Here is a 16,388-nt window from a genome sequence, read left to right as displayed (position 1 = left end):
TCCCATAGTTCATGATGAGTAGTTCAACAAGTGTATTGGAGAACATTCTTCCTTACTCCTGACGTTGTGAAGACACCAATGGGGCACTCACGACTATCCATGTGTTATTTCTCTAACCAGGAATCCAGCTCCTCTTCTCTTCTTATGATACATTTTTCTGACATCACCTTCTTGCTCTTCTTTGAAGTTTCTCATTGGTTATATGTTTCTCCTATCTACCATATTACCTTTCATACAATTCACTTTCAAGTCTTCAGAAATGGTTGTGTTCCAAGACTTGAAGTCATGTATCACCACTAATAAAATATTGGTTTGAGGGGGCGGAGTCAAGATGGCAGAGTAGAAGCAGGACCTCCCCACTGCTCCAGCTCTCACCTTCCTCAATCCATGTAAAAAGGGGACTCTAAACAAACTTTGGAGCTGCAGAACCCACAAAATGACACAGAGAAGCTAACCTCCCACTGAGGACAGCCAGGCAGGCTGGCAGGAATCGTCCAGCACAGCGCTGTGGGAGCCAAGCCCAGCCCGACTCCAAGGCTCCAGGGTGGGCCTGATCAGCCACCTGCCTGAGCAGCAGCTGTGGCCGTTTCCAGATTTATGAACACATAGATGCAAAGGACAAAGTGAGAGGTCAATGCAGTCTGGACTTTGGGACCAGTAAGTGGGAGTGGGTGGCTTTTGTCCCCAGGGCGAGAAGCCGCTGAGACTCTGGCACAGCCAGCCAGTGCCAAGTGGCAGCTTTGGCTCCTGGCCTGCAAAGTGTAGGGGGACTAAGCACCAGTCTGAGGGGTAATCGCTCTTGCTTTAACCTTCTTGGATCTGGATTGAAGTATAGGGTGAGGTCCTGGGGTGTGTGTCCAGATTGCCAGAGTGTGTGGAGACCTCAGAGAGGGCACCCATCTAATACCTCTGGCAGCTGAGAAAACCCCAGTGTTTACAACGAAAGTTCCTCTGTCTGGTGGCAGAGTCTTATTGTGGCAAAAAGCCCAGGGGTCAAGTGACTGAGGGGCAACATGACCAGGCAAAGGAAACAAAGCAGACAAAGAACCCAACATTACACTCCTATTTTGGGGACAAAAAGGATCAAAGCATGGAACAGCAGGAAGACAGTGAAGTCAGAACTCCTGCACCAAAAGCTTCAAAGGAAAATACGAGCTGGTTACAGGCCACAGAGGACATTAAGAAGCAGATAAGAGAAGTGGAGGAAAAATTGGGAAGAGCAATGAGAACAATGAAAGAAAATTATTAAATGAGAGTCAATAGCCTGACTGAGAAAAATCAGACCTTAAAAAATAGACTAACTCAAATGGCAAAAGAGGCTCAAAAAAGTAATGAGGAGAAGAATACCTTAAAAAGCCAAATTTGCCAGATGGAAAAAGAATCTCAAAAGCTCAATGAAGAGAATCATTCCTTCAGAATTAGATTGGAGCAAATAGAAGCTAATGACTTTATGAGAAATCAAGATGCTGTTAAACAGATCCAAACAAATGAAAGAATAGAAGTCAATGTGAAATATCTCATGAGAAAAACCACTGACCTGGAAAATAGATCCAGGAGAGATAACTTTAAAATTATTGGACTACCTGAAAGCCATGATTAAAGTAAGAACCTAGAAATCATCCTCCAGGAAGTTCTCAAAGAAAACTGCCCTGATGTTTTAGAACCAGAGGGCAAAATAGAGCTTGAAAGACTACACCGATCACCTCCTGAAAAAAGATCCCAAAAAGAAGACTCCTAGGAATATTATAGCCAGGTTCCAGAATTCCCAGATTAAGGAGAGAATATTACAAGCAGCCAGGAAGAAACAATTTGAATATTGTAGAAACACAATCAGGATAACCCAGGATCTGGCAGCTTCTACACTGAGGGATCGAAGGGCTTGGAATATGATATTCCAGAGGTCCAAGGAGCTGGGATTAAAACCAAAAATCACCTACCCAGCAAAACTGAGTATCATGTTTCAGGGGAAAATATGGTCATCCAGTGGAATAGAGGACTTTCAAGCATTCTTGATGAAAAACCAGAGTTGAATAGAAAATTTGACATTCAGATGCAAGAAAGCAAGAGAAGCATGAGAAGATAAACAGGGAAAAGAAATCATAAGGAACTTATCAAAGTTGAACTACTGACATTCCTACATGGAAAAACAATAATTGTAACTTATGAAACTTTTCTCAGTAATTGAAGGGAATAGAAATACATATATATATATATATATATATATATATATATATATATATATATATATATATATATGAGGGTATATGGGCATATGAATACATATGTGAATGTGTGTATATATGTTTACAGGTATACATAGATACAGGGCACAGGACCAATTTAACAGGAATAGATGATACTTAAAACGTGAAATTAAGAGGTGAGAAAGGAATATAATGAGAGGAGATGGGGAGAGACAGAATGGGGTAAAGTATCTCACATAGAAGAGGTAAGGGAAAATGGTTACAATGGAGGGGAAGAACAGGAAGGCAAAAGGAAATGGGTCAACCTTATTCCCATTGAATTTGGTTTGAGGAGGGAATGAAATACACACTAAATAGGGTATCTCACCCTCCAGGAGAGTAGTGGGGGAAGGGGATGAGAGGGGAGATGATGGAAGGGAGGGCAGGCTGAGGGGGAGGGAAGTTGGAGGCACCCACTTTTGAAAAGGGACGGGATCAAAGTAGAGAATAGAACAAGTGGGAGGTGGGACAGGAGGGAGGGAAATATAGTCAGTCTTTTACAATATATCTACTATGTTATTGTTTTGCATTAGCCACACATGTACAACCTATACTGAAGTGCTTATCTTCCCAGTAAGGGTGGGTGACAAGGGAGGAAGGCAATGAATCTGGAATGCAAAGTTTTAAAATCAAATACTCAAATATATATACATATATATATACTATTATTAATGCTATTTTACATGTAATTGGGAAATAAGATATACAGGCACTGAGGCATAGAGATCCACTGGAAAAGTCAAAAGGGGTATGGGCAAAAATATGGGAGAGAGCGGATTGGAGGAGGGGATATCCTGTGGGACTGCTATTTTGGGGTGGTAGGTAGGGGAAAAACAAGGAGAAAATTTGTAACTCAAAATCTGGTGGAAATGAATGATATAAATCAGAAGTTAATAAAGCATTTGAAAAATTAATATATATATATATATATATTGGTTTGAAAATATGGGCCTTTGTCTCTAGAATGCAGTTTCCTTAAAACAATCTACTCACTGACTCTCCTCCTTCTGTTTATCCTGGGCCCAACTCATCATGTCTTTGTACTGTCCACCCCAGATATATATACTGTTGGCTAAGTTCTGTGGGTTTTCCATCTAATTTTATGCCATCATCTGAATAATATATGTTCTTCATCCACTTGGTCTTTCCTGGGTGGATGGCCAGGCAAAACTCTTTTCAGTCATTACAGATCTCTTCCAGGGGGCTCTACAATGCTCTAGGGGTTGTTGCTACTAGCACAATGTCATCTGCAAACAACAGCATCTGGAGGACCTCCATTTACAGTGGGGAGTTAGATTATATTTCTTCGTATTACTCTGGTATCTTACTTCTTACCCTAATGATTGGCAGGAAATCGCCCTTCAATTAGGATTACCATTCTGAATCTCTTCCACCCAGTGGCAAACACTTTTGTTGAACATAAATATTCCTCTTTTGTACCACTTCTGATATTTACGATAAGCTGTTGGTACTGTTCAGCTGTTCTTCATGACCCCATTTGAGGTTTTCTTGGCAAAAATACTGGAGTGGTTTGCCATTTCCTTCTCCAGCTCATTTTATAGATGAGGAAACTGAAATAAACAGGGTTAACTGACTTGTACAGACCAACACAACTAGTAAGTGTCTGAGACCAAATTTGAATTTAGTTCATCTGGACTCAAAGCCCAGTGTTCCCATCCACTGCACCACCTAGCTGCCCAAATTTATGATCAGAGGGTCATTTAATTTCTGATGTTATACCTTTCAAGTAAACTTAAATGATTATGATATATGAAAACATCTTGGAAGAGGTATTTTCCTCTATTGACTTAAATGTTTTTTTTTCTGTAATCAACAAAATAAATCTTTCAATATGCATGATAGTAAAGTTGAGTTCAATTATTTTATATTATTCATGAAAGACTGCCTCTTCCCTACTAATATCTTCATCAAGAATGACTCAGATTTGTGTAGAAATGAGTCTCAAAAGATTCATATAAGGCATCTTGCACATAGTAAGTTTGTTGAATAGCTAGGCATTGTGGGGAATTGTTTTTAAAAAAGGATAGACAAGGTCCCTGCTTCCATTAATTCAGTCAGTCAAAAAATAAATCTGTAGTAAACTAAAGTCCTGATTACATTCACTGTTTTCAGAAAATTATGCAAGACACTAGGAGAACTGTCCCTGCTCTCATGGAACTTGCAGGCATCATCATCATTACTATTAAAGGAGAATAAGAGACAAACATTGGGTCACACTACAATCCAAAATGTTGCCCAAGAAGTGCTTTGTGAAGGTTATTACTACTAGAGCACATGGTTCAGAATTAGGTTTATGGAGGAGGTATCCCTGGAGCTAGCTTTAAAGGATAGGTCCCACTGGCAAAAAGGGGAGCAAGGGGACATTCTAGGCTTCAGGAACAACATGAACAAAGTCAAGATGCTTGAGCAGCACAGGGTTTGTCTGGAACAACGAGTCCAATTTGACTAGAGTATAAAGTGCATGAAATAGAATGTTATAAGGCTAAAAGGGCACAATCATGCCCTATCATAGAGGTCTCAAATTTCAGGCAAAGGAGTTTGAACTTTACTTATTTAAAAATGAGGAGCCACCAGAGATCTTCAAGAAGAATAGGGCCAGACCCATACATAAGCAAAATTAATCTAGCAATGATATGAAAGATGGAGTAGAAGAGGAAGAAACTAGAGGTGGGAAGACCAATAAGGAGACCTTGTACGAGAGTCATAGGAGTACAGATAGAAAGGAGAAAATAGATGTTAGAAGTGCTTCAAGGATGGGATCAATAAGAACTTGGCAAATGATTACATATGAAGGGTAAGGAGAAATGTAAGACTCAAAGACGACTCCAAGATTTCAGACACAGGAGACTTAGTACATTGAGAACCATTGACAAAGATAGTAGAGAAAGAACAAAACAAAAACAAGTTTTATAAGCTTTGCTTCAGACATAAATTTTCAAGTACAGGCAGTTGGAAATATGGAGCAACTTGGTGATACAGTGGATAGAGTGCTGGGCCTGGAATCAGAAAGACCTGAGTTAAAATCTGGACTCAAAGACTGTGTCATCCTGGAAAAGTCACTTAATCCTCTGTTTGCCTCAGTTTCCTCTTCTGTGAAATGGGTACAATAATAGTACCTACTTCCTGGAGCTGTTGTGAGAACCAAATGAAATAATTATAAAGTGCTTAGCACAGTGCCTGGCACATAGTAAATGATATATAAATGTCACTTATCATAATTATCATAGATTTAGACCTGAAAGGGACCTTAAAGATGATATAGAGCAAATTCATCATTTTAGAGATAAAGAAACTAAAGTCCAGATGGTCTAAGTGGCTTTTCCAAGGTCACACACACACACACACATAATGGTATAGACAAGATTTGAACCTAGTTCCTCAGACTCTAGCTTTTATACTTTTCTCACAGTACTGCATTGCCACCACAATAGATCTGGGCTTTGAAAGAGCTCAGGGGTAAAAATACCAATTTGGAAGTCATTTATTTAGCAGGGACTGCTGAAGTAATGGGAATGAATGAGAAAGTGAAGGGAAAAAATATAAAGAGAAAATAAAAGGAGTCTTGAGACAGAACCTTAGAGGACACTTACCTAAAGATATCAGAATGAAGATTAACAGGCAGAAAAACAGGCAAAGAAGGGGAAAAGTGCAGAGAACCAGAGAAATAAATTAACTCTGAAGCTAAGAGCACCCCAAAGGAAGAGTAGTATACCATTGCCAAATGTCTGAGTAGCCTAGGGCTTTGAGGACTTGGGCAAGGGATAGGGGAGAAGAACTTTGGTTTAATTATTTAGTCATTGACAATAGGAGTGATACTTAGTGAAATGATGGGACTAGAAACCATGATTGCATTAGGCTGAGAATAGCAGTGAAGAAATTGAGGCAGTAGGTGCAAATGATTGGTTTTTTTAAAAAGACATTTGATGATGAAAGACTAAGTAAAGTTGAGAGATGAGACAATGGTTGAATGGGTTAGACAGATCAGAGGTACTGTAGAAAGGGGAAGGAACCTGTAGAGAAAGGAGGAATCGAAGATGTATGAGAGAGGAAAATTGATTAATCTATTAAAACCCTAGAGGTAGGAGATGGAAATGGGATCAAGGAGACTGAGAAAGTGATTAATCTTCAGAAGAAGTTTGGATACCTGTTGTAAGGGTTATGGGATTTAAAGATCTTCCATGCCCCATTGGACGTGCTGACGTAGCAGGAAGGGGAGGAGCAAGAGAAAGCGAAAGCGAGAGAAAGAGAAAGCGAGAGAAAGCGAAAGCGAGAAAAAGCGAAAGCGAGAAAAAGCGAAAGCCGAGCTAGCGTTCCTGCGGTGGCTGGCTGGCGGTGGTTGCCACGGCAGCGGCAGCAGCAGAGGCAGCGGCAGCGCAAAGCCCTTTTTGAGTTAGGACTGCTAAGGACTTTCTGCTAAGGACTCCTGCTGAGGACTGCCAGGGGCCGGAGCTGCTTGGAGCGCGCTTCCAGGACGCTGGGTGGTTGCTGTGCGTGGGGAGAGGAGGACCTTTGCCTGAGGTAGCCTGTTCTGTTTTAAAGGCTTGAAAATGTGGGTGCTTTCTACTTTATCTACCTGTGCCAATGTCATAACTACTCTGATGGCTTTCACTTTCTGGTTTTGGGACTCAGTCTTTTGGTATCTTAATAAATTTTCTAGTTTATTTCCCCATATGGCAAGCATGATGTATTTTGTAATGGATAATTATATCAGCATATTTGTAATCTCCATAGGCATTGTGAATATGGCATTGCTGATACACCTGTCTCTTCTGTAACTAAAAGGAAGCATAAAAAGACTGGGTGCTGATACTAAGAAGTTTTAGGTAAAGGAAGTTAAGGTAATTTCTGCTAGATGGCTTCAGTTTTCTCAGTGAAATAGGAGGCTAAACCACCTACTATTAAGTATAAGGGTTGTATGTTGTACTTGGAGATTCGTGGACAGAGGGGAAAATTTGAAAAGTTGTTCAGGATAATGAAATAAGGAGTTGATAAGAGTAGAGCAGGACTGTCAAGAAGGACCAGCTAAGGTTATGGGCCATGTCTGCATTGGACAAAATAACTTTAGTTTTATTATTTTTCTCCAGCATGCTTAGCAACCCAGTAGTTAGTTGTTCGGTCATTTTGTCTTTGTGACCCTGTTCTATGTTTTCTTGGCAAAGATACTGGAATAGTTTGACATTTGCTTCTCCAGCTCATTTTACAGATGAGGAAACTGAGGCAAACAAGGTTAAGTGACTTGCCTAGTAAGCTAAAAAGTATCTAAGGCCAGATTTGAACTCAGGTTTTCCTGACTCCGGGCCCAGCACTCTATCTCCTGTGCCACCTCATTACCTTGCAACCCAGTAGAAGGAATGGAGAAATCAATTGCTTGGAATTACCCTGGGAACAAATACATAATTCTCAAGCTATGACTTCCCAGTCACCTCCACATATCATCTACATTCCACCAGAATCTTGAACTCTGTACATCAGCTACTCCTGGGGCTCCAGACTCTGATAAATGAGCTTTCCTTCTTGCCAACACCCAGGCCTTCCTTCACGTCCCTTCCTGGCCATCCCCACAACATGCTGCCAAATCTGTTTACCCCTCCTCCTTTTCAGTTCACCTTTGTGTAGTCTTCCCCCATTTGTGTGTAAGTTTTTCGAGGACAGGTCTTGACTTGCTTGCCTATATTTGTATTTCCAGTGCTTAACATAGTGCCTGGCACAACCTTTCTCTCTATAATTATACAGCTGAATGGGAAGCTTATTGAGTTAGTCCATAATACACACACACACATATAATCTTTACACCAATCATCTTCTGGTGATGTTCTAAGGCTATAAAGCATGGACTACCATCATATGAACGGAACTAAAATTACAATAACTCAAAGGAAAATACAAAGATGCATGGTACAATAATACACCCAGGTTGTATAATACAACAATGATTTAGACTAGAGATGTGGATTAAAAGACTTTGTGGAGGGTGTGTCACCAGAAAAGGAAATGGAACAGCTATGTAATATCAATTGAGGATCAGCCAAGAAGCATGCTGGAAGACCTGAAATACTAAAGGAATACTAAAGAGAAAGGACTCCCGTGCTAGGTAAATTCCCTATGGAGAATTTTTGGGGAAAATCCTCATAAATCTTATCTGCATAGAGTTTATTTAGGTACAATGACATGGATGGTCTCTTTCTACCGTAATAGAATACTAGGTAGGCATTTCATTCCATTAGCATGCTGGGGATATCATTGCTCTCCTATCACAAAAGACAATTGCTAGGCTGGTTGGTTTGGTTTTCAGTCTTATATTCAAAAGTAAAAGACCAACCTTGAGAATCTTAGAAATAAAAATAAGAAAAAACAGTACCCTAAGAAGAAGAAAAATTCTATTTTTTAGTCATATTAATTCTGTATCTATTTAAATAAAGCTATGTTTCGTCAAGAGCAGATCTTCTCTGAAGGAAACAATTTGGTCTCATCATTTCATGGAATCTCACAGGAATTCTGTCAGTGACACACTGATAAGACTAAAATGCCTGGATTGGTAGTACAACTTTAAAAGATACAGACACATCAAACAAAACCATAAAGTATATGGTGAATTAGATGTCTTTACACTTGCTTCTACTGCCACCTACAGAGCATACCCAATTCAGACTCACAGGACGTCAGCTCCATTTACACAGCCCTCTGTAACCACAAAACTAGCTAAATGTAGGATTTAGAGTTGGAAGGGACATTAGAGATCATCTTGTTAAATCCCCTCCTCTTAAAAGGAGAGAAATTTCAGCACAGAGCAGGAAAACAATTTCTTTCAGGTCACAGAGGTGGTAGTAGCAGAATTAGTGTATGGATCCAAGTTTTCTGACACGAAAGTTGATACTTTAGTATACCACATCACATCTGTGCTAGACCTCTAAGCCTGTGGGGATATTTTACCTGTCTTGACTAAACAGTATGCAAAGGAGGAAGAGGAGACATAAAGAAAAAGTAATGCAGACCTTGACCTTGAGTTTACAGTCCAGTAGGAAAGGTGAGAACATGGACACATACAAATACACTGTAATACAAAATAAAAGATATTAATGCCTAAGGAAGGAAAATTAGTGAACCCAAGAGTTCTAAGACAGGGATGGTGCATTAGTGATTGCAGAAGACCACTATAAATGGATTAAACTGGATCTGTGTCTTAGAGGATTTCTACAAAGATGGAAGAGAAAGGAATTCCAGGTACAAGGAATGGCTTTGAACAAAGACACAGCCATGAAATACAGGAAAGACAAGTTGATATTTGTGAAAGGCTATAATTGCCAGGCTAAGGAGTCTGGTTTTTATTCAGCAGGAACCACTGGAGGGTTTTGAACAGTGTAGTTAGAATAATCTGGTCTGTGCATCAGCAGGATTAATCTGGAAGGGATGTAAAGGACAGATTGAAGGTGGGAAGACTCTGGACAGAGAAACTGATTCAAAGAGATAATGGGTCCAGGTGAGAAGTAAAGATGACCTGTACAGGCATGATGACAGTGAAAATGAAAAGCAACAAATTCTAGAGATCTTAGGGAGATAAAATTAGCAGAATTTGGCAAGTGATTGGATAAAAGAAGTTAAAAAAATAGGGAAGATTAATCCAGAAGTTTTGACTATGTGTCAGTAGTTGAAAATGATGATAGCAATAGTTTCACAGATAATATCAATTTTAAGAAATAAAATCTGAGATTTTACACAGAGGAACATTGCATAGTGAATAGTAAATCAGGAATCCCTGGGTTTGCATCCTTCCTCAGATACTTACTAATGATATAAACATAGGAAAGTCACTTAACCTCTCTGTGCCCATTTCCCCATCTGTAAAATGGGGATAATAATAGCACCTACTTGACAGGATCATTGTGAAAATCAAGTGAGATAATGTAAGTAAAGTGTTTTGTTAACTTTAAATGACTATGTAAATGTGAGCTATTATCATAGGAATTGAGACATTCCCTATGTCACTAAGGTTTACTTATGCATAGACATTTTACACACTAAAGGAATCTAATTACTAATGGCAAAAATATATGTGGAGATGAGATATTGGGTTTCCAATCCTATACTAACTTTAATTCTCAAATCTGTAATTCTATTCTTAATCTTCCCCACCTTTATCCTTCCCCCACATGGAGAAGTACATCTGATAATTAATCATTGATAAGGCATTCCCATATGCTCTAGGATGTTAAAAAAAAAAGTAACAAACTTACTTTGGTATCATAGTTACTGATTAGGTCAAAAACATCTTCATCATCTTTAATCTCTTCAGCTGGTCTCTAGAGGAAAAAAATTGTAATAAGGTAAAATACATGTATATTCAAAATGTCAATGTCCAAAAAAAATTCAATAGAATTCATGATATAGTATGACGTAGGGTTGGTTTATTTTTTATTTTTAATTGAAGCTGTTACCTCAACTACACGTTAGGATTATAGGATGTACAACTAGAAGAGACCCTAAAGACCATCTAATCCCACCCTCTTTCATTTACTAAAAACTGAAAACCAGGGAGATCAAGTAACTTCTCCAAAGTTATATAGATAGCAACAGTGCCAGGATTTGAACTAGGGTCCTTGCACTTAGAATCCAGAGTCTATTCTGCGTCTGGTACTACCAATGAATCTGACAGGAATATCTGAGGAAAACTTGAGAGGGAGTATTAAATCAAGACCTTCGTGAAGGTAAGATTTAGGATGTGACCAAACGACTAAAAAGATATGTCTTAAGAAGAGGACTTAGCTTTCCTCAAATCATGGTCCAAAATACAGAAATGACAGGTTGGAGCTTATCTAAGGAGGACTAAGAAGAAAGCATTTGCATGAAGATGACTGATGTGACTTAGAAGGCATCAAACTGAAACTGGATGGGCAGAGAGGACAGCAAGGAAGAACAAGACCCAGACACAGTCGCTAAACCAGATGCCACCTAGAGCAGCAGAATGTGGCACGAGCAGATTCTCAGTAATTCGAAGGATACGATGATATGGAAAAGCAGCCAGAACGCTTATCAATGCAATGACTATCCATGATTCCAGTTGACTGATGAAGAAGCATGCTACCTACCTTCTGAAAGAAAGGTGATGGATTCAGGGTGCAGAATGAGACTTTTTTTAACATGACTAATGAAAAGGATTTATTTTGTTTCATTATATGTATCTTATTACATGGAATTTCTTTTTTCTCCAATGGGATGAGGAACAGAAGGGAGAGAAAATAGATTTATGTTAATTTTTAAATAAAATTTAATTAAAGAAAAGAAACAATATTTGAAGGAAAAGAGAACCAATCTGGGAATCAAATTATCTGGGTTCAAGTCAAAAGTTGCCCCAGGTCACATGACTATCAAGGGGGAAAATCACTTCCTTCCTCTAGCCTCAGGTCCCTTATCTACAAAATTAGCGAGAGAGACCAGATGGTTTCTAAGATACCTCACATCTCTAAAGGCTTATGAGCTTATTATAATTCCATATCATTAATTATCAGGTAAGTAGAAGAGTTTCTGGTCAGCAAATTATAACTTAGTTATTTCACTTAGTTTCTGCTTAGGAACTCAACCAAGTAGCATTGTTGTCTTCCTTCTTTAGATAATATTTGCTGAGTCTTCCATCTTAGTGAAATACTTGGCTGATTGGTATTACTCTCACACCAATCTAACAATTCTCTCCTCATTGATTTTCCCCCATCCTTCATAGCTCTATCAAGTGTTTCTGACAGTGAGAGAATGATGATGATAGACTTTGCTGGTATAGCACAATACAACTCACTAACTGGGGAAGCAGAACTCACCTCCTCTATTGGGATAAGCCTGTTGATCCCTTAGACAGAACTACTGTGACCTACTGTATGAGCCAAGTGTTTTCTAGGAAATAACTAATTTTACATTTAAAAATAAAAGGAAAAGCAGCCATAACCTATAAATTCTGGATAAGTGATCATTCAAACAGGACCAAACAGAAATATACTTGTAGCATAATGATTGGCTGTTGTCCTTCATTCTCAAAGAGAATCAAAATGTTACAGTAAAGTTACAGTGTGTCTGACTGCGGCTGATCAGACCCATACTAATTTGGAATGTTCTACCATGTCAGGCACAAATAGTCCATGTGAATAATTGGGGTGGATTCTCTTAATTTGTACATCTTGCATTTCTTTTGAGCTATTTCAATTCTGCTTTGCTCACAGAGCACAACACCTTCTTCAAGGAGGGCACACCATGCTGGGAAATCCTGTGCCCATGGGGACAAGGACAGCTCCCATGTCATACAATCAGTTCCAAAGTTCTTCAGAGAGACCTTGAGAGTATCCTTGTATCACTTCCTCTGACCTCCATGTGAGCACTTGACTTGTGTGAGTTCTCCATAAAATAATCTTTTAGGACAGCCACACATTTGGCATTCAAATGTGGCCAGTCCATTGGAGTTGCACTCTCTGCAGTAGAGTTTAAATGCTTGGCAATTTAATTCGGGAAAAGACCTCAGTGTCTGGTACCTTATCCTGCCAGGTGATCTTAAGAATCTTCCTAAGACAATTCAAATGGAAGTGATTCAGTTTCCTGGCATGATGCTGGTAGACTGTCCGGGTTTCACAGGCATACAACAATGAGGTCAGTACAATGGCTCTGCAGACCTTCAGTCTGGGAACTGACCTCAATCTCTAGGAAACCTAGTTCTCACTTCTTTGAGTAAGGGAAGGAGGCATGGGCTTGAGTGTAACAAGTCTTGGCCCTGAAGTCAGGAGACACCTAGTCCTAAATTCCACTTCCAATACTCATTAGCTGTATGACCATGAGCAAGTTATTTAATCTTTATGACATTCACTGCCCTGAAGCCAACCTGGTGATGATGAAACTTGTTTTCCAATGTAACATACCAGCACTGAACCAACACTTAAGGTTTTTCCAGCTTGCTAGGATCTACCAGCACTTATAGCCTTCTTGCATAGCCTGATTGAGCTCAGGGTTGCCTCTATCTGCCCTTGCCACAGTTTCCTGATCTGTAAAATAAGGGGGTCAGACTAGATGGCCTCTATGGTCCTTTTTAGGTCCCTGCCCAAGTTCCACTTAAATGCTGTATTTTGGACCGTCCTGACTTTAGAGTGAATGTTAATGGTAACTGTCTCTTTGGAACAGCAAATCTGAGGGTCTTCCCCTCCAAGCTTGATTTTTTTTTTGCTAATTAAAGGGACCATCCCTTGACACACTTCTTAAAGAGGCCTAATCACTGAATAGGCATTGCCTCATCCTAAGTGAGTACTTGAAAAGGCCTTAGCCTAAAAGAGCTAGGGTCTCCCATTGCATCCTGGGTCATCTCCAGTCATCCTGATGAATATCAGGTCACTGGACCCAGATGGCTCTGGAGGGAAAAGTGAGGTTGGTGACCTTGCACAGCCCTCCCTCACTCAAATCAAAGTCAACTGCAAGTCATGTCATCATCTCCCTGATGTCATGGTCCTCTTTGAAAATGGACAAACACAACAACACAACATTTATAACCATATGTCACCAGAAGACGTAGAAGTCCAATGTTAGTGGAAGTTTATTAATGTTAGGAGAAGGCAAGCTAGTATCACAGAAGGTCATAGCCTTAAGGACTATCTAGCCTGCTTCCCCTCAATTTGCTGATGAGGAAAATGAGGGCTCAGAATGTTAAGTGACTTGCCGAGTATCACATAGCTAGCAAAAGGCAGAGCCATGATCTGAATCTAGTTATTCCGACTCTTTCTTCCTGTGTTCTTTCTTCCATATGATAACATTTTTAAATAAAAATTAAAACTGGGGTAGCTAAGTGGCACAGTGAATAGAGCACCAGCCCTGGAGTCAGGAGGACCTGAGTTCAAATCCAACCTCAGACACTTAACACAAAAACTAGCTGTGTGACCTTGGTCAAGTCACTTAATCCCAATTTCCCTCCAAAAGGCAAAAAAAAAAAAGTCATTGCTTGAAGAGAATAAAACCAGAAATGGAAACCAATAACATAATCTGCCTATATATCTATGATACTCTATACATCAAACAGTAATGATTACAGCTTAAGGGAAGAGGGAGAAGGGTAAGGAACCCCATATCAAGGCCAAAGATAGATGAAAGGAGAAAATAAACTGTTCTTCAGAAAATTCTTTCTTAAAAGTGTAAAAGAATACAGCAGCTCAGAAACTAAAGGCCAAGTATAATCAAAATAAAAGGAGATGGCTGTGGAAAAAATATTCCCATTGTACAGCAGCAAAAAGACTCATTCCATCCTGATTTTATAGCCAACAGTTTCAATCCCTAACAACTTCTCCATTTTACTTTCATTACATTTTCTAGGAAAACAAGATTTATACCCCATTCACCAAAAAAAGGAACAAAAAGCCTTCGGTATCTTTGAAATCATGGCACTGTTTGTTAGATGAACCCACCAAAATCACTCAGTTGATGTAAGATGTAGTTATTCTAAGAATAATTTGTGTTCTCTCCATCATGGTGCCTTCTTCCTCAACTTATTATGAGCCTAAAAGTCATGGGATTCTAAGATGTCCCACATAAACAGGTGATGATGTTCATTTACTTAGGAGGTTTCAGTGGGGAGGGATTTACAGAATAAATTTATTTTCAGGGAATGACTTTTTAAGTTTTTAAATTTATTTATAGATTTTTTTAATATCACCTATGTTTCCCAAACATATCCTTCCCTCCTTCCCTACCTAGAGAGTTAAACTATCCCTTGTAATAATAAAAAGTAATAGTAAAAAAAAATAGGTACAAATATCACATTAGTAATAACAATATTTCCATTATTTTGTACTCTATAGTCCCCCACCTATGCAAAGAAAGAAAGGAGATGTGTTTTCTTATCTCTTCTTTGTGACCAAGTTTGGTGATCATAATTACACAGCATTCAGTTTAAGAGGTTTTTGCTCCTTCCATTGATATTGGTGCAGTCATAGACATGGTTTTCCTGGCTATGCTTAATTCATTTACTTTGCATCAATTCATGTCTTCCTGCTTCTCTGTACTTTTAACATAGTCACCCTTTCTTATGGTAGTAATGTTCCACCCCATTCCTGTATTCACTATCCATTTAGTTATTTCTCAAATAAAGGGCATCATTTTGTCCCTAGTTCTTAGCTACTACAAAAAGTTACTGCTATAAGTATTTTGATGTATATGGGGCCTTTCTCTTTAACTTCCTTATGGCCAGCAGTGGGATTTAATTGACATTTAAAAAGAGACATTACTATCTGCTTTGCCACTTCACCCTAAGGACCATAGGACCTTTCCATCTGACTTGTAGCTGAAACTATGTTGTGTATGTATATAAATATATATACACATACATGTATGTATATATACATACACATATATGAATGTGCATACAGATATGCATATACATATACATATTGTCTCCTCCATTGCAACATGAACTCCCTGACTGGGGTGGGGGCATGGCGCCTGTCTACCTTTCCCTTTTTACCCCCAACTGTTTAACACAGTGTTTTACACACAGTAAGAGCTTAATAAATTCTCTATTCAGTCATTCTTCCTTCTGGATCAAGAGTATGAATGGGATTGGCTTTCAATACTGGAAACTCTCAAGCATTAAGGTGAATCTTCCAAAAATTATGAGGAAAGCAGAGGTTACTGTAGAGTTCAAATATAGTTGTAAGAAGTCTGTTGAGAGAAAACTAAGTAACTAAAGCTTGAGTGAGATGGAAAAGAATGCATTATACATATATACACACATACACATATATATACACAACATATATGTACGTACATATATTTATCTCTCATAACTGCCATAATAAATGATAGATAGATATAAATATTCCAGTCTTTCCTTTTTCCATGTATGTATATGTATGGAAGATAATTATACATATATTACTGCCATAAGAAATGATATATAAATATTTCAGTCTTTACATATATATATAAATATATACATATGTGTATGTGCATGAAATAAAGACCTCCCATACTGTGAGTAGCTGGGGGGGGAACAGTTTTACACTAGAACCAGAAAAATTGAGTAATTTTCAGAATCAGAGGTGCAAGGTCAGAATTTATGATTAATAGGCATCCTGGAATGTCAGGGCAACTAATTCCTGCAGCTACTGATGACTG

The 16,388-nt window shown here is 38.8% G+C and overlaps 1 protein-coding gene across 1 annotated transcript in view; it reads right to left on the bottom strand.

Annotated features, from left to right (window-relative positions):
* The window catches only part of DCDC2C (doublecortin domain containing 2C), a 194,611-nt gene that overhangs the window by 58,257 nt on the left and 119,966 nt on the right, over positions 1-16,388 (bottom strand). Inside the window, exon 10 of the mRNA XM_069064769.1 lies at positions 10,496-10,561. Coding sequence (XP_068920870.1) covers positions 10,496-10,561 — 66 coding nt within the window. The remainder of the gene's footprint in view (positions 1-10,495; positions 10,562-16,388) is intronic.

This window comes from Petaurus breviceps, unplaced genomic scaffold (assembly GCF_028583685.1).
Source record: "Petaurus breviceps papuanus isolate PSGF00001 unplaced genomic scaffold, PetGlider_PUasm1.0 90644, whole genome shotgun sequence".
NCBI lineage: Eukaryota > Metazoa > Chordata > Mammalia > Diprotodontia > Petauridae > Petaurus > Petaurus breviceps.
The sequence above is the reverse complement of the archived record's forward strand: the minus strand, read 5'-3'. Positions and strand labels throughout refer to the sequence as shown.